The 17,803-nt window shown below is 53.6% G+C and overlaps 1 protein-coding gene across 1 annotated transcript in view; it reads left to right on the top strand.

Annotated features, from left to right (window-relative positions):
* Nucleotides 1-17,341, top strand: part of SLC6A11 (solute carrier family 6 member 11) — a 134,669-nt gene extending 117,328 nt beyond the window's left edge. The window contains exons 9-14 of the mRNA XM_039231416.1: nucleotides 4,562-4,674; nucleotides 7,642-7,779; nucleotides 11,595-11,697; nucleotides 12,466-12,566; nucleotides 13,289-13,459; nucleotides 17,095-17,341. Of these exons, the coding sequence (XP_039087347.1) occupies nucleotides 4,562-4,674; nucleotides 7,642-7,779; nucleotides 11,595-11,697; nucleotides 12,466-12,566; nucleotides 13,289-13,459; nucleotides 17,095-17,247 (779 nt within the window). The 3' untranslated portion in view covers nucleotides 17,248-17,341. The remainder of the gene's footprint in view (nucleotides 1-4,561; nucleotides 4,675-7,641; nucleotides 7,780-11,594; nucleotides 11,698-12,465; nucleotides 12,567-13,288; nucleotides 13,460-17,094) is intronic.
* The last annotated feature ends 462 nt before the right edge of the window (nucleotides 17,342-17,803 follow it).

Genomic DNA, 17,803 nt, shown 5'->3' with positions numbered 1-17,803 from the left:
CCACTAATATCGTATACACCCTATTAATAGCCCAAGTGAAATAAATTATAAAATTATCTTCATATATACTAAAAGAATCTTTGAAAAAATCCAACACTCATTCACAATATAAAAATAATCAAGTAAATGGAAATTGGTGAGTACTTTTTAAATGATAAATGTGTGTGTGTTTAAGTTTAAAAAGCAGATATCCATAAAATCCTACCCCTTGTATAAGAAAGAAGGAGATGCAAGGAAGTATGTCTGCTCATTTATGCAAAAGAAATATGGAAAGGATAAACTAAAAAATAAAGAGAATGGTTACCTCTAGGGTGTGAGTGGAGAAGAGATAGAAAGAAGGGTGGAATTAAGTAAGGATGAAAAAGGAAACAATACTTCTCAGTATATTTTTATTAGCTCTGGTCTTAGAGAACCACGGTAACAGTAACGTTTCATGTAGCACCAAATAAACAGTTCCTCTATGTGAGTGGAATTAAAATGGAATATAAACAGTAAGAAATGAACCTAAATGCATTACAAATAAATAATGTAACCACGCAAAAGAGAATGGTAAAGAAAAGACCTAATCTAAGTCCATTTCTGGAAACAGTATTTTGACTGGACACTATAAGGCTAAAAACAAAAATTACTGTACTGTTCTCTTGTTAGTACAGGAGTATGAGTTTGCAATTCTGTAACTATTGTACGTGTATATGAGGACTGAGCAAACAAGTCAATATAGATCATTAGAGACAGAGTTTTCACTGAGGAAGATGTTACAAATAAAGAAAATGGAGAAGCTACAGTGAACTGTATTAGAATTGGAGGCATCGGGATGGACTCATGGGTTTAAAATACATGCAGATAGATATAGAAACGTGTGTGTGTGTGTGTTGTGTGTGTGTGTGTTAGATATACAAGTGTCTCCCTGCTTTGTGTGCTGAGAGGGCCTGTAGAAGTGATATCCCCATAGCACAAATGAACAAACCCAGAAGCCAGATCTTGGTTTCTGAACACCATTTTCCCATTAAAGGAACCAAAGCTCCTTGGGGAAACAGTTGATTCTAGTGCTGGAGCCAGGCGTGATGAAGCTGAAACATTTAGTAGTGCCAGAAAATAAGGAAGTACTCAGAAAAAGGATAGAGGCACCAAACTTCTGAAGAAACCCCCAGTAGCCAAGCCTGGAACGATTTGATTAGCAAAATAAATAACGATAGTTTTGGATTGTAATCCATAGAATAAACTGAATACCCAGGAGTCCACACTGAAATAAATAAAAGTTCAATAAATGAGTGTGAAGGAAAAGCTCTTTCTTTTTTTTTTTTTAAGTTTTTCTTTTTTTAAGTTTTTTTTATTTATTTCTAGGAGAGAGAGAGAGAGACAGCGTGAGCAGGGGAGGGTCAGAGAGAGAGGGAGTCACAGACTGAAACAGGCTCCAGGCTCTGAGCTGGCAGTCAGCACAGAGCCCGATGCGGGGCTCGAACACACGAACCGCGAGATCATGGCCTAAGCGAAAGTCGGACGCTTAACCGACTAAGCCACCCAGGCGCCCCAGGAAAAGCTCTTTCTTACAGAAGAATTCTAATTAATAAATGTAGAAGGAAGGAAGAAAAGAAACCCCAAAGGAATTATTGCTGCAGACAAGATCTACCAATGGATACTAAAATCAGTGGGTAAAAGTTTTACTTGAAACAGGATATTTTCATAAACTCAAAGTATCCTCCTCCAAGATATTTATCCGTTATAGAGGGAAACGCAGTAACTTTACAGTGGAGAAGACTGGCATTCACCAACCTAACCAAGTAATCAGGGTAGACATCACCGGTACTGAGGTTTAAGGATGTCATGTGCCCCTTTAGCCTGATGAGCTGAGAAGGACACAGCATTACTTCTGTGATGTTCTTGCCAAAAAAAATTGCATAACCTCTGTTTAATAATGAGAAAACATCAGACAAACACATCCAGAGGAACATTATGCGAAAGAATGACCAGTACTCATGGAAAATGTCAAGGAAAGATAAAAGATTGGGGAATTATTGCAGATGTGGAGGAGAGGAAATAAATACGATCATGAAGTGCAGTGTGGAATCTAGAATTGGATAAGGAGAAAAAAACTGATAGATAATTAAAAAAAAAAGGTCTGTAGTTTAATTAATAGTATTGCACAAATGTTAATTTCCTGGCAATTAAATATTGAATTCTCGCCCCTAAAATCAGAAATAAAACATGGCTGTACGCTTTTTCTGCTTTTATTCCATATGGTATTAGAATTTTTAGAGAGTGCAGTAAAGCAAGAAAAATGAATAAAAATCATTAAGATTGGAAAGGAAGAATAAAAACTCTATTTTTTCATAAACAGTATGACTGACCACATATAAAATTGTAAGAAAACCACACAAAAAATTAGTAAGTGAACTTAGTATGGTCATGGGAATAAAGGACAATAGACAAAAACCTGCTGTATTTTTGTATGCAAGCAACAAACAAGTGGAAATTTTAAGACTTCTGCTCTTCCCAAGATACCGTTAAGAGAATGACTAGGGAAGCCACAGACGAGGAGGAAATATTAATCGTACTTCTCTGCTAAAGGATTTATGTCCCAAATATATCAGGAATTCTCACAACTCAATACAAAGGAGACAACCCAGTAAGAAATGGGCAAACTCCAGGACTTCACACAAGAAGGTGTTTGAGCAGGCAGCAAAGCTATGTGACAATACCCCACGTCTGACATCAGGTGTTGGCAAGGCTGTGAGGTCACTGGAACCCTCCCACATCCCTGGCAGAAATGTAAAATGGCAGCTGCTTTGGAAATCTGTTTGGCATTTCTTAGGAAGTTAAGACTATGTTACCATATGCAGCCCCTCTGGAAAACAGTGTGGAGGTTCCTCAAAACATTAACAATAGAACTCCCCTATCACCCAGCAATAGCACTGCTAGGAATCTACCCAAGGGATACAGGAGTGCTGATGCATAGGGGCCCATGTACCCCAGCGTTCACAGCAGCACTCTCCACAACAGCCAAAACATGGAAAGAGCCTAAGTGTCCATCAACGGACGAATGGATCAAGAAGATGTGGTTTATCTATACGATGGAATACTACAAGGCAATGAGAAAGAATGAAATGTGGCCACGGGTAGCAACATGGACGGACCTTGAGGGTGTTATGCTGAGCGAAATGAGTCAGGCAGAGAAGGACAGATACCGTATGTCTGCACGTATAGGAGGATTAGGAGGAACTTAACGGAGGACCGTGGGGGAGAAGAAGGGGGACATCGTGGGGGAGAGGGAGGGAGGCAAACCATGAGAGACTCTTGAATGCTGAGAACAAACTGAGGACTGATAGGGGTGGGGGGGTGGGGAAGGGGGGTGATGGGCATGGAGGAGGGCACTTGTGGGGATGAGCACTGGGTGTTCTATGGAAACCAACTTGACAATAAACTATTTTTAAAGATAAAATAAACAAATGGCATTGCAAAAAAGAAAGAAAGAAAGAAAGAATATGTTACCATACGAGCCAGCAATTCCACTCCTAAATAGGATGGGCAAAGCTAATGCAAGGCGAAAAAAATGAAAAATCAGATCAACGACTGCCTGGAGCTAAGACAGGGAATGGGAGCAGAGAAACCACAGAGGGCCCGATGGGGCCGTAGAAATGTTCTGTATCTTGAATGCAGCTGTCTGGGTACATACACTTCAAAACTCACTGAACTTGTACAATGCAAATGAGTGCTTATTGTAGGTAAATTAGACTTTAATAATGTTGCTTTTCAGGTAAAAACTAATCGGTTAATGTTTATCGAGCATTTATTTTAAGTGCTTTTCATATTCTGCACCATCTTACTGAACTGAATTCTTAAAACCACTCCCTTAGGTAGGACTTTATCATCCCCAGTTTTCAGCTGAGGGGACAGATAGAGATCCCAGTAAAGAATAAAAGCATGTGAACCCAGGCCAACCTGTGCGCTTGACCGGCTAGAGCATCAGGTATCTCTCCCTCGAAATTAATAAAGCTCGTCCTCAGGACATGCTAACCAAGCTCTCTCTTTGGAGCAAAGTTAAGTGAGGGTGGGCACAGACACAGCCTGGGGTAGAGGAGCATCTGTCCGAGCGAGGACTCCTGCGCCCCATTTGGAACCCCGCCCCCCCCAAGGCTGACCCAATCGGAATCCGCGAGCGGGGCCTGAGAATCTGCATTTTAATGACAAGCCACCGCCCCGCCTGCCTGGCCCAGTGAGAACAGACAGGTAGGTCAGTGTGGAGGAAAGTCTATGCGTCAGACCAACCTGGGTTTGAATCCTGACCCCTGCTGACCCTTGCTTACCTGTCTGTGCCTCAGCTTGCTCATCCCCACAATGGGCATCATAATAGTACCAACTGCACAGGAGATTTACGTTGACTTGAGGGCGAATTAGGCATAGCGCCTGGCACAAAGGGGGCACTTAATATATGATGAATTTAAATAACAATTGAACTAGGGACCAAGCTCCCCCCCCCCCCCCCCCCCCCCCCCCCCCCCCCCCCCCCCCCCCCCCCCCCCCCCCCCCCCGCCGCACCTCTGTCTCTCTCCTTCCTCTCTAGGCCCCGGCCTGGCCTTTATCGCTTACCCCAAGGCTGTCACCATGATGCCCCTCTCGCCCCTGTGGGCCGCCCTGTTCTTCATGATGCTCATCTTCCTGGGCCTGGACAGCCAGGTAAGGGGGAGAACCCGGGCCGGGAGGGCAGGGAGGCCCGACACGGCTCTCGGGAGCAGCTCAGGGGCCTATCACCACCTCTAGGTGCTGCTGGTCAGGGCGCAGCCTGCCGTCCCCACCCCGGTCCCCTCTCAGCATACCCCCCCAGGTGGTCTCCACAATCAGTCACCCCCAGACACCCCTGTATGGGTCCCTCCGCATCTTCCCAGACATACTTTTCCTTCCCTGGAATTCCCAACTCCCAATCAAAAATTTTAAAAAACTTGCTAAATACTTCTGTTCGGCGAAAATAGCTCCTGCCCGGTAGCACCACTTAGCAAGCGGGAAGAAATTCCCCGAGAGAGGGTTATAGTTAATGGCATATCCGAGGGCTCAACCACCTGTGTCCCTGCCCCAGTCAAATGGTGGGGGACACGGGAACACAGAAAAGTACCTTCTTCCTTCCTTCCTCCCTGTGTCACGGCCCCCCACACACTCCAGGCGGCCACATGGGTCCTCGGCACCACCACCAGCCCCCACCTGCCCCGCAGCCCACCGCCTGCTCTCCTCTCTGTTGCTGCTAATAGGGCTCCCCCCGCCCACCCACCTCTCGGCAGCCTGCCTTCCCCAGTGAAGGGTGTATAGTTAGAACCAGCAATTTATCTGTGCACATTTTCCCTTTTCTCCTCACGAATGCGTGCACTTAATCTCACCCTGTAAACTCCCCACAGCCCGCCCTCCAGCCCTCCAGTCCCTCCTCGGTTTTCCAGCCAGACCCCCCCCCCCCCACTGTGGCCCCAGGTTACTGTCCACTCTCCCACATCTGCCCTTTTCCCTGCTGTTGCTGCACAGTGGGCTTTCCTGGGAGCCCCAGTGAACATCTTCTTCCCAAGGCTGGTGGCTCTGCTGTCACAGCCCATCAGCAAGGTGCTGCCCCCCACCCCCCGCCTTGTGCACGTCACTTAGCAGCCACACGTCACGGCCGGGGTGTCTGCGAACCCAGCCAAGTCCAGTTTCCTCCCCTGGCTGAGTCCTCAGAAACTGCTAAGTTGCTTCCCTTCTGTTGCTGAGGGCCGAGGCCTGGGAGGGGCTGGCCACTTGTGTGTGACCCTGACTGCCCTGCAGGGGGCGTGGGGCCGGGCCCTGGGCTCTGAGTCCCTGGGGGTGCTGAGCGGAGCCAGCATGTGGGCTGAGAGGCTCCTGTTAGCAAGGGAGACCTGGGGGCCCAGCGGGCAGACGGCGCTCTGCTCCCCACCCGCGTGTGTGCCCTGTGCCTGGGCCACATCCTCTGTTCCTTGTCACAGTAACCACATGCCCCGAGGGCCCTTTGTCATCCCCATTTTGCAGGTGAAGAAACTGAGGCTGAGTGACTTGCCGGGACATGCACCCAGGTCTTTGTGCCTCTTAGCCCTCATGCCCTGACGTCTCTTCAGTTTGGGTCCTGGACAGACAGCCTTCCCTGAACTGCATCTCCTTCCTTCCCTGGGGACCCTGGAGAAAGGATGAGTGCAGCCAGCCTTCCTGTAGACACAGGGTAGCCCAGAGCCTGGGCCACGGTTCCGCAGTGCTCACCAGCTGTGTTACCTCCAGGCTAGTCACTTGACCTCTCTGTGCTTCAGGCCCTGGCACAGTGAAGTTGGAAATACCTTTGCTGAGGAGGTAGAAACGAACAGTAGAAAGGATCTGGGGCCAAGAAATGGCCTCAGGGAAGGGAACGTCTCCACATGGTGACCAGCCAAAGGATTTGTCACTCCTTTTACCGCCCTCCCTCCTGGCAGGCTAGCTCGGCGGTCAAAGCCCAGTCTCTAGGACACGACGGCCTGCTTCCCACCCAGGCTGTGTTACTGAACACCTGTGTGACCACAGGCAGGTGGCCCACCCCTATGCTTCCATGTCCTCCCTTATGAAACAGGGATAATAATAGTACCATAGACATGAAGTAAATTAGTATCTGTTAAGTGCTTAAAACAGAGCCTGGCTCAGCATGAGTACCATGCATTTGCCATGATTTCTTCTTCTTATTAACCTACCAGCCTTTTCTGAGGCATCTCCTCTGTGCCACTGGAAAGAGATGAAAACGATGTGGCCCCTGCCCTCCAGGGCCCCCCCCCCCTTGTAAGGAGACAGATATAAGCAAGCACGGGCCCCCTGAGGTGAGGCAGGGGGTGGCCTGGGATAGAGGAGAGGAAGGGTCTGTTCTGCCTGAGCTGGGGGCAAGAAGGAGCAGTCGGGAAAAGGCTTATGCAGATCTGCCCCCAGTGCTGGAAGCGCCCAGAGAAGAGGGTGACTGGCGTGTTGGGATGTCCGGGCTGGGCGCTGATGCTCCGATGCCGCGTGTCTGGCCCCATCTCAGTCTGGTGGGACACAGACAGTGGCTGAAGCCGTGCTGTCTTGAGCCTGGCCGGGCCCAGACCCTCCCACGGCAGAAACACAACCTCGGACTGCTCTCCATCCATCCGAGGGGTATTTGTCCAGCAGAAGCAAAGGACGGAGGGGCTGTCACAGTCCTGGAGAATGAGGAAATCTAGCCCGGCCTGCAGAGACTGACCAGAGCACTCGGCTCTCAGGACAGTTTCAGAGATGCCCAGCTTGCCTCCCAGATCGCGTCTCATTTAAGCAGTCGGCCCCAGAACAGCGCCCAGCACGTAGGCACGTGACGCGAAGCATGGGGGAGAAGGAGTTCTAGCGCTGGAGTCAGGAGACCCCAGTTCAAGTCCTGCCTCTGCCACCCCCTTGCTGAGTGGCCTTGGGCAGGTTACTTCCCCTCTCTGAGCCTCAGGGCCCCACCTGTTCCGTGGGCTTGCTGGAGTCCTGTAAGTGCTGGGATTGCTGTCACTTCCGGGCCCTCCGTCAGCGTGAGCATGGGGAGGAAGGTCTGGCCAGTGGGCGGGAGGCCCGGGGGTTAGACGACTTGCACTTGTGCTGGGCCAGGGCCGCTAAGAACCGACTTTCTCCCGGGCTTGACACCCTCCTCTCTGCCCTGTGCAGTTTGTGTGCGTGGAAAGCCTCGTGACCGCCGTGGTGGACATGTACCCCAAGGTCTTCCGGAGGGGCTACCGGCGGGAGCTGCTCATCCTGGCTCTGTCCATCGTCTCCTACTTCCTGGGCCTCGTGATGCTAACGGAGGTGAGCGATGTGGGCACGGCAAGGTGAAGGTTAAGTGCCTGGGCTCTGGGTTAGGCAGGTCTGAGGTCAAAGCCCAGCTCTGGAATTGGCCATGGGACCCTGGCCGGGTCTAGTACTTCTCTAGGACTCAGTTTCTCCTCTTTGTAATGGGTTGCCGTGCAAATCATTGGGAGCTGTCCTTGAGCCCCGAGCACAATGTCTTACGTGTGTGAATGCTCAGCTAAAGGTCACCATGGTCACTACCAAAGGGGAGTAAAACTTGGAAAGGGAAGTATACTGGGTTTGTCTGTAGTCATGGGCGTCTGGATGCCCGGGCCACCGTCTCTGTAACTTCCGGGTGAAAGGGACAGTGTCAGCTCTGCACCCTTCTCCCAGGCATTGCTCTTGGACTGAAGTTCAGAGCAGGCTTTTCTGGAGCATCACTGGGAAAACACGCACACATGAGGACGTGTGGCACCTTCAGGCACTGTGTGTCTGAGCCCCTCCCCCCTGGGTATCCCCCTTCTTGCCTCTGCTAGGCCTGTGAGAGAGGAGGGGCTCACCATTAACCCCTCAAATTGAGACTCTTGGGGCGCCTGGGTGGCTCAGTCAGTAAAGCATCAGGCTTCGGCTCAGGTCATGATCTCACAGTTCGTGGATTCGAGCCCTGTGTCAGGCTCTGTGCTGACAGCTCAGAGCCTGGAGCTGCTTCAGATTCTGTGTCTCCTTCTCTTTATGCCCCTCCCCTGTTCTTTCTCTGTCTCTTTCTCTCTCTCAAAAATAAATAAACATTCAAAAAAAAAAAAACCTCTCTCGAAATACCATGTTTCTCCTGCAACCATCCTGTCCAATACTTTCTCAAGTACCTTGGGGTGGTGAGATTAGGTATCTCTTTCCCCAAACTCACAAAATCAATTAATTTAAAAAGAAAAAAAAATACAGAGAACTGTTCCAGGAGACAAGAAGAGGTTTTGAACATGGGAAGAGATGAGGGAACTCCAGACCCATCAAAGCAGCTGAGGCGACGGTGAAGTCGGTCTGGAGAATCCTCAGCATCCTCTGCTTCTCAGCTCGGAGCCTGCCTCCTGGAAGCCTCCCCTGCTTTCTTTCCTCCAAGCACTTTGTTCCAGGCTCAGCCCAGCCTTTCTCCCACCTTAGAATGACCCGGCCCCCCCGCCCCCACCTCGCACCCTTCTCTCCCCTGCCAGGCTCTGAGGTCCTTGAAAACAGGAGCTGGCCTTGCCCGGCTCTGTTCCCGTGGGGCCTCAGAGCTGGTGGGCGCTGGGGCGTGGGGGCTGGTGTTATTAGCACCCCTAGTCATTGTCACATTAATGGGAGTGATAATCAGCCGTGAGCAAATGAATGGTGTGGCCCTTTCCGTTTCCATCTCTCCCCACACGGGAAAGCAGCCCTGCAGTGAGCAGGGCTTCATTAAGTGCTGATGAATTACACAAAGTAGAGCTTTTTGTCCCCTATGTACAAATTGGGGGGTTAACGTGATGTGTTAAAGGGGGCTGACAGGGACTGGGCTACAAGATCAGCCGTTGGCGTGGATGTCACTGGCCCGGAGCAGGCGGGAAGGGGACCCTGCCAGATGGCCTGTGCTGGGCGCCCCCAGCCTCACAGAACCCCCGTGCCCACCCTTCAGCAGGAGGGCCTGGGTCTGCCCAGGGTGCCACCTGGCCCAGTGGGGAGCTAGCGCTGTGCTGACCGTTCATCAGCAGACACACGGGCTTCACGTGCCGACCTCTGCCTCCACGCAGGAAATCTGCCAGCGAGTGACCAGAGAAGTTCAAATTGCTAAATGGGCCATGTCGGCCCCAGCCTTCACGGTAATTGCCGGCAAGCTCTTCTCCCTTATGTATATGCATTTAAAGCTGGGCTCTGGGGGGGAAATAGGCCACAGATTTCCGCTCTTCCTGTGTGCTAGAGAGCGGAGAGCATCGGCCGGGCTGGTCCTCAGCCCAGGGACTGGCTAGAGCTGGATGACCTGCGGCAGGCCTTCCCACCACCCTGTGCCTTGATTTCCCCCTGAGTGTGGAGGACAGCAGTCTGCCTGCCCCATAATCGCACACGCCGTAGGATCAACCAGACTGAGACACGGCAAGCGGTTCGGTCGGAGCCTGGTGCTTGGGGCGCGCTGCCTACGCGTGTGTGGTGTCGGTGGAAGGAGACGCCCCGGAGAGCAGTTGGGAGCATGGGCTCCGCTTCTAACTCGGAAAGCCAAGCCCACTGCTAGTCACGGGGGAGCCTCCGGCCGGCTCCTGACTCTCGGACCTGAATACCCACCACATCCGGCTCCGGTGGGAGGGCCCGGACCAGATACGGCCCAGAGATCCCCTTTGCTTCACCCCCACTGTGTTTCTAAGAACGCGAAGAGGTTGCCAGCTATTCAGGAGAGAAACATTGCTCGTGAAAACCTGGATCTCTGGCCTGTTCTAGAGAATCTGCATATCTGGCCGCACTCACACCGGCCCAAGATCAGCGGCTCAACCAGATTTGTGTGGCCAAATAGCGCCGGCCCCCACCACTTCCTGCCAGCCGGGCCAGCCTCTCTCCCTCGCGTTAGCTGTCCCCGTAGCAGCCACACAGGAGGCTGTCAGGCTTTGTCCTGGCCCCTGACCCCCTGTCCGGGCATTCACTATGCCTCCCCCAACCGGACCCTCATTCCCTTTTCCACCTTCATTTCTCCTGTGGGTCACGCTCCCCGAAGTCCAGTCATGTGCTGTAAAGACTTTCTGTAAGGTTCCCAACCCTTCCCACACCCGCCGCCGGCCTCCCCGCCTCTGCCCGCCCCGATGCCCTTCCTCCTTTTTAGGAACCTTCCTGGATCACCTTGGCCGCCGGAGCTGACACCTCCCAGGCCTTTCCCTGAGGTCCATCATGACAGATCCATATGCCACAGAGCTGGCCCACGGTATTCCCACACCCCACAAACACTGCGCACCTACTGTGTGCCGAGTCCCTGACCAGAAATGGACTCGGCTGTGGACAAAGCGTTCAGAGTCCCTCCGCCGTGAGGCTCTCACTGCACTCAATGCAGCGTGCAACTGCTGGAGACCTACTTCGAGCCAGGCCCCGCGCTGGCAGGAGACAAAGAAAGCCGGTGTGGGGGCCTCCCCCGCGGAAGCCCAGAGCTCACAGAGCAGCCGATGAGAAAACTGGTTTAAAAACTGTGAAGCCATACAGTGCACTACAGAGGCCGCCAGGGAGGGCTTCCTAGATGAGGCGACATCTCAGCTGAGCTTTGAAAGAACGTACCGAGTCAAAGGGAACAGCATGTGCAAAAGCACAGGAACAAGACGATGCCTTGGTCTGTTCGGCGGGGCGGGGGGGGGGGGAGCATGCCGAAGTTGGCGGCTAGGAAGGGTGGACAAGGCCGAGGGGGAGGGTGGCTGTGACTGGCAGACCCCCAGCAGCGAGGGGTAACGCAGGCTGCGGAGCCACGTGGTTGGATTTGCGGGTTGTAAAGGTCCTGGTGAAAGCTGATGTGCCGAAGGGCCTCAGAGAGGGAGGCCGGGGGAGGCTGTTAGAGCCATCAGGGAGGGGGCCGAGGCCCCCCCGACCTCCAGCCTCTGGTGGTGCGTGTTGTCTCTGGCATTTGGGGGAACAGACAAGACAAGCCACTGCGGTCTGAGGAAGCCCAGAGGGTGGAATCTTACGGGGTGCCCGGCGCAGAGGGCATACGGCGTGGGGAGGCTGGGGAGAAGCGGTGTGCCTGGCGGCAACGGCTGCTGGCCTGCGGTAGCCACGGCGCAGAGCGGAGGCCCTTCCCAACCCTGCTCTCCCGTGTGTGTGCGTCCCTCTGTCCGTGTGTCTGTCCTCCCGCTCTGCAGGGCGGCATGTACATCTTCCAGCTCTTCGACTCCTACGCCGCCAGCGGGATGTGCCTTCTCTTTGTGGCCATCTTCGAGTGTGTCTGCATCGGCTGGGTGTACGGTGAGTGGAGGCCCAGCAGCCCGCCGCGGGGCCTGGGTCCTCCGTGGCTGCTCTCCCTCCGCGTCCACCTCTTCCTCCTGTCCCTCAGGGGCTCGGCCTTCCATGCTCGTCCAGAGAGTTTCTTGTTCTTACACCTCTGCAGGACAGGGCAGGGTTCCAGACTCAGGTACTGTGACCTTGGGCCTGTGCCTCTCTGCGCCTGAGCCTCAATTTTCCCATCTGTAAAATGGAGCAGTCCTCACCCGGCACGGTGCCTGGCTCTCCATCAGCAGCAGCCTTGTGGTCCTCTTGTTTCCTCCTGTACCAAATGAATCAATGAGGATCGGGACTCAGTGGTGGTGGACACCCCCACTGTGAGCACAGCTTGGGAACGGGGCCCCCTGTGGGCTGCCCCGCTCATTAACAGTCCAGCCAAGGAGGCACCTTCAGAGCCCTGACCCTGCCCCCATGCATGTGGGCCAGACCCTGGGTCTGCCCTTCAAAGGGACCACATTTCTCTCAAAGAGGAATGTTTCCTCCTCAGTGTCTCCTGGGCCTCACTGCCCAAGGTCAGTAAGCGTCTTTCCCTTATGGGACCAGAATTCCTCCTACTGTGGTAAATTCGGAAACCTCTCGTACGTAGCATCTTGGTGGCTACAACATGGTAAATAAGGTCCCTGCCATCGTTTGTCTGTCTCGGGCTGGGGAAAGCAGACCCTTCCAGCCTCCTCTCTGAGTCTTGTACAGAAATTCTCTGGGGTGTGTGGCTGTCTGTTTTATTCTGTGCAGGAAGCAATCGCTTCTACGATAACATCGAAGACATGATTGGCTACCGGCCACTGTCGCTCATTAAATGGTGCTGGAAGGTTGTGACCCCCGGGATCTGTGCGGTAAGGGACCCGCCAGCAGCTGCCTCCAGCCACCCGCCCGCCTCTCCCTCTAGCACCGCAAGGCTGGCCGGGCCTGAAACCGAGGAGGTGATGGCCCCCTGGGTGACCCTCTGTGGATGCAGAGTCCAAGGCACCCGACAGCTTTCTAAGTTGGAACCATGGGGACAGTTTGTGGGCTCGGCCGGGGAGGGGCCTCACTGGGACCCCAGGTCTGCCACCAGCTTGCTGTGGGGCCATGAGCACATCCCCTCCCTTCTCGAAGCCTTAGATTCCATACCCGCAAGCTGAGCATCCGGGGCCTGTCTCCAGGGGGGCCATGGGTCATACCGAGGACAGTGTCTGGCTTTGCTGTTAACTGAGGGTAAAGCTGTGAGGGGACTCTGTGAATACGGATGTTTAATAACAAATGCAGCCCCACCGCGCTTCACCTGGTTCTTGGCATGTAAAGCATCTTCACACATCAAAGTTTTGAAAGGCAACTTTGAAAGCAAGGCCTAAGAGGTAGCTAGGGAACAATGAAAATTCCTGACCCAGCAGAGCCCACCCTCGGACGAGGCTCCTGGGGTGGGAAGGAGCTCACAGCCCGGGGAGGTGCTGGGCTCTGTGGGAGTCCCCTCCCTGTGCGCATGGTGACGGTGACCCGGGGTGGGGCCCCACCTGCCCGAGGCTGTCACACGGGCCGGAAGGCCGGCCCCCAGGGACCTCTCCCCGTCTCTCCACAGGGCATCTTCATCTTCTTCCTGGTCAAGTACAAGCCTCTCAAGTACAACAACATCTATACCTACCCCACCTGGGGCTACGGAATCGGCTGGCTCATGGCCCTCTCCTCCATGCTCTGCATCCCTCTCTGGGTCTTCATCAAGGTGTGGGAGACAGAGGGGACACTGCCCGAGGTGAGAGGGCCCCGGGGTGGCTCTGAGGGGTGCTGAGGCACACAGGGGGGGCGGGCTCTGCCTTGGGGGGGCTGACGAGCTGGAGCAAGTCCCTGGGTCTTACCTGAGCAATGAAGGTGCTAAGAAGGAACAATGAGCCCTCACGGGTCCCCAGCAAAGCCACCGCCAGCCCCTCCCCAGTGGGTGTTCACTGTCACCGTTACGTGAGATCTTCTGTAGGAAGCCTTGAGGTTGGGCCAGAGTCTCTGAGTTTCCTCATCTGTAAAATGGGGGCAATAGCAGTTCCTGACTTACACAGGGTTTTGTAAGGACTTAGTGAGTTCATACAGGGAAAAGCACTTAGACCAGTGACCAAGTGTTAGCTTTCACTGTTCTGGTAATTCATGGAGGACCCCATACCCGGGGCAAAGGGAGGGGGAAGGCCTACCCCTTGTCATCACCGTGCCAGATACAGGCTGTATCTCCGTTAGTCCTCAGAGCAAAGCAGGGTGCTGGCTCCATTTTCTGCATTCAATAGGTAGAGAAACTGAAGCTCAGAGAAGTTAAATCACTCACCCAAAAATTAGCGTCACACGGCCAAAGCTTAGCAAACCAAATTTTTAAAATTGAGATATGATTGACATACAGCGTTCATTTTAGGTAACAACGTGATGAGCTAACATTTGTAGATATTGTGAAGTGATCAGTACGTTTAAGTCTGGTTAACACCTGTCACCACTACGCAGTTACAAATGCTTGTTTTTCTTGTGATGGGAACTTTTAAGATCTATTTTCTTAGCAACTTTCAAATATACAGTGCTGTATTACCAACCGCAGTCACCACGTTGTGCATTGCATCTCCACGACTTATTTATCACATCTCCATGAAGTTCGTACGTTTTGGCCCCCTCCCCCCATTTCCCCATCCACCCCCTGCCTCTGGCGGCCACCAGTCTGTTCTCTGTGTCCTTGAGCTCCGTTAGGTTTTGTTTGTTTGCTTGCTTGTAGGTTTTTGTTGTTTTTCAGATTTTGGTGGGTTTTTAGGTTCCACGAGTAACTGATGCCATACAGTGTGTGTCCCCTTATGATTTATCTCACTTAGCATAATGCCCTCAAGGTCCATCCGTGTTGTTGCAAACAGGATTTCCTTTTCTGTGGCTGGGTCACATTCCATTGTGTGTGTGTGTATATATACATATATATACACATGGAGGTGTACATACCTTTCCAAGTTAGTTTTTTCCTTTCCTTCAGATAAATAGCAGAAGTGATATTGCCAGATCATATGGTAGTTCTACTTTTAATTGTTGGAGGAAACTTCATACTGCCTTCCATAGTATGTTTTCTGTATCCCCAAACCCCCACGTCAGGTGTACGATGCAGTGACTTTTAGAGTAACTTTCTGTGTTATCATCAATCACCCCCAGGAGTTAGCTATAAAACCTGCCCCTCCCCCCCCAGAAGACCGCGCATGCTCTGTCGCGGTTCAGCCCGGCCCCGCCCCGGACCCCACGCCTCTCGGGTCTCCGTGGGTCCGCCTGCTCCCGACGCTCGGTCAGCGGCGTGGCGCCCCGTGGTCCCTCGGTGGCAGGCAGAGTTACCAACACACCGCGGTACTCCAGAGCATTCGCGAGCTCTCTGCTCTCCTTTCCCACCTGCTGGCATGGCAGATGGTTCGAGGCAGTTTCTCACTCATTTCGGGAAGGGCCACATGGCAGGCGCTGCTGTGTTTACAAACACTACACCGGCTCATCCTCACCGCGGTCCTTCCTGCCCGGCTTTGCAGATGCGGAAGCCGAAGCACAGAGAAGTGAAGCAACCTGTCCGAGGGCACACAGCCTCAGAGCGCCGGAGCCAAAACTCTGAAGGCTGGGCTCTTGTTGCCTGAGTTTCTCTGCCTCCTTCGTCCGCTAGACTGGCCACACTCCACTGCCAGCCCCAGGGCCACACCACAGGGGTCTCAGGGCTTGACCGTCATCTCCCTGCACGAGGCCAAAGGGAAATGGGAGGAGACGTGTCTGCAGACACCCAAATGCAGCTCAGAGTCCGCTTCAACCAGCCCGCCTGCCCAGCGGCCTCAGCTCCACAAAAAAAGCCACATACCCGGCCAGAAGGGGCAAGCCGGGAGGGAAAGTCCCTTTCTCAGGCCTGCCCGTGGCCCCCAGGAAAAGTTCCTCTCCTGCAAGAAATGTAGGTCAAGGGCAGCGGGTTAATTCTGATCTGGGACCAAACCCCATCCGTGGTCCCTGCAGGCCGTGTCCAAACTTCTGTGGCCTTTTGGTATTCAGGAGTGCCCAATGTCACGGCGCAGTCCTCCAGAGCTTAGCTCGGGCCGGGCCGGGAGGGCTGGGGGAGGCATGGCCTCCTTCCCGAGCTTCCGCCTCCCCCAGCTCCCACACCTGCCTCCACAGAGAGCATGAGCCGGTTTCCAGTCCTTCCTTCCTGAGGCAGCTTGTCCCTCTTTCCCGAAGGCCCTCCCCACTGGCAGGAGGGATCTAGAAGGAATAATGTGAGGATAGATAGTCCGTGACAAGCTCAGCTAAGCCGGCTTCGTGTTAATCCCAGGAGACAGGTGCCCTTGTTCTTTGCCTTTGACAGACGAGGAAACTGAGACACAGAGCGCTTAAGTTTCTTGCCCCAGTTAAGTGGCAGAGCTGTGACTCAAGCGCAAGTGCCTGGCTCCGGAGTGCAGGCTCAGTGCAGTGCCGGCACACAGAAGGCGCTCAGCACGGGGGAATCGGCCTGGTAATGCCCCCGGACAGTGTGGGTTCAGCCTCTTAGGCATGACAGTGTCTGCAAGAGAAGTCGGAACCTTGATGAGGTTCCAGACAGAGCCGGTGCAGCTTTCCTGGGGAAGGGGTTGATGCCGGGAAAGGACATCCCGGATCCCGGCACAGTGTCTTCTCCCCATGGGACGTGCGGGGTACACATGAAGCTGAGGTGTGGGGCCCCCGGCAGATGCGCGTGTCAGAAGCCTGCCTGTGGCGTCTGACCCCTCACTGATGCTGTGGGGATGACAGCTACGCTGTCTGGGCCCAGCCCGGTGCTGGCCACTTTGCAAGGGGCATGGGGCTCAGGCTGGGATAACTTTGCCATCTCCAAGCATGGCCCGAGGAGCACATGGCACGCACCACGTGTTCCCCTGGACAGTGGCACTGTGACGACATCCCTTTCGTGGGAAACACACCGGATTATCCTAGAGGTACCTTAGCTCACTCATACAACACCCCTTGCTCGCAAGTACTGTTATCCCATTTCACAGAACAGGGAAGCGCATCTCATAGAGACTGGGTACCTTGCCCAACACAGCTAGTGAGTGGCTGAGCAGATGTTCAAAGCCCAGCTGCTCTGTCTCCACCAGAGGGAGGGATGAGGCAGTCAGCCCTGATCGCACCCACGGGAGGTCAGGTTCGAGGCTAAGCACTTCTGCAAGCCATCTCCTTGTTCCCCATTGTTCCCATTTTCCAGAGGAGGAAACTGAGGCCCAGGGAGTTCAGTTCATCATCCAGAACAGAGCTCTAAGTGACAGCGCTCACGCCCAGATCCTGGTCTGATGACTCTGTGGCCCCGTGGTGTCCACCCGTGCAGTTGGGAAAGGCTGAGGCGGGTGCCGGGACCCCGGCAGCCCCTCTCAGACAGCTCTTCTCTCCACGTAGAAATTCCGGAAGTTGACCATCCCCAGCGCTGATCTGAAAATGCGGGGCAAGCTTGGGGGAGGCCCACGGACGGTGGCGGTTAATGACTGTGACGCAAAACTCAAGGGCGATGGGGCCATTGCAGCCATCACAGAGAAGGAGACACACTTCTGAGCAACACCTCCACCGCGGATGCCTCTCCTTCCTTTCTTCCCCGCACCCCGTGTGTGTAAATGAGTACCTGAAACACGCATTTCACCTAATGATAGAGGCTTGCTTGTTTTGCACAGGATTTATTAACAAGTTAATTTTAAGGTGGCCGTGTACGTTCTGGGACGTCCCATCCCCCTCCTTGCCCCCAGTTGTCGTGTAAGTAACATTACGAAGAGATGATGCTGTACAGGGACTACCAGAATCTTCTGTGCGAGGACAGTTTTAACCAACGTTTTCCAGGGGGTAGGGAGCAGTTGTATCATATGGTCCCACTTTTGTACTTGGGCTGTGGGGCAGGTGGGCTGGGGGGGTCATACCTGTTCTCCGTCAGCCTTCTAGCCGGCCAGTGCGCGTCCCCCGTTCGTCCCTGACCATTGCAGCTGCCCCTCCTCCGTGCCCCCAGGGAGATCCTTGCCTTCAAATCTTGCCTTTGCCACCCCCAGTCTCTTAGCAGTGGGTTTGCAGACTGCAAGGCTGTGTCAGAGAAGAGAAAGTCCCACCCGACTCAGAACTCCTG

The sequence above is a fragment of the Hyaena hyaena genome, unplaced genomic scaffold, assembly GCF_003009895.1.
Source record: "Hyaena hyaena isolate Hyena2069 unplaced genomic scaffold, ASM300989v1 scaffold_56, whole genome shotgun sequence".
Taxonomy (NCBI): domain Eukaryota; kingdom Metazoa; phylum Chordata; class Mammalia; order Carnivora; family Hyaenidae; genus Hyaena; species Hyaena hyaena.
The sequence above is the reverse complement of the archived record's forward strand: the minus strand, read 5'-3'. Positions and strand labels throughout refer to the sequence as shown.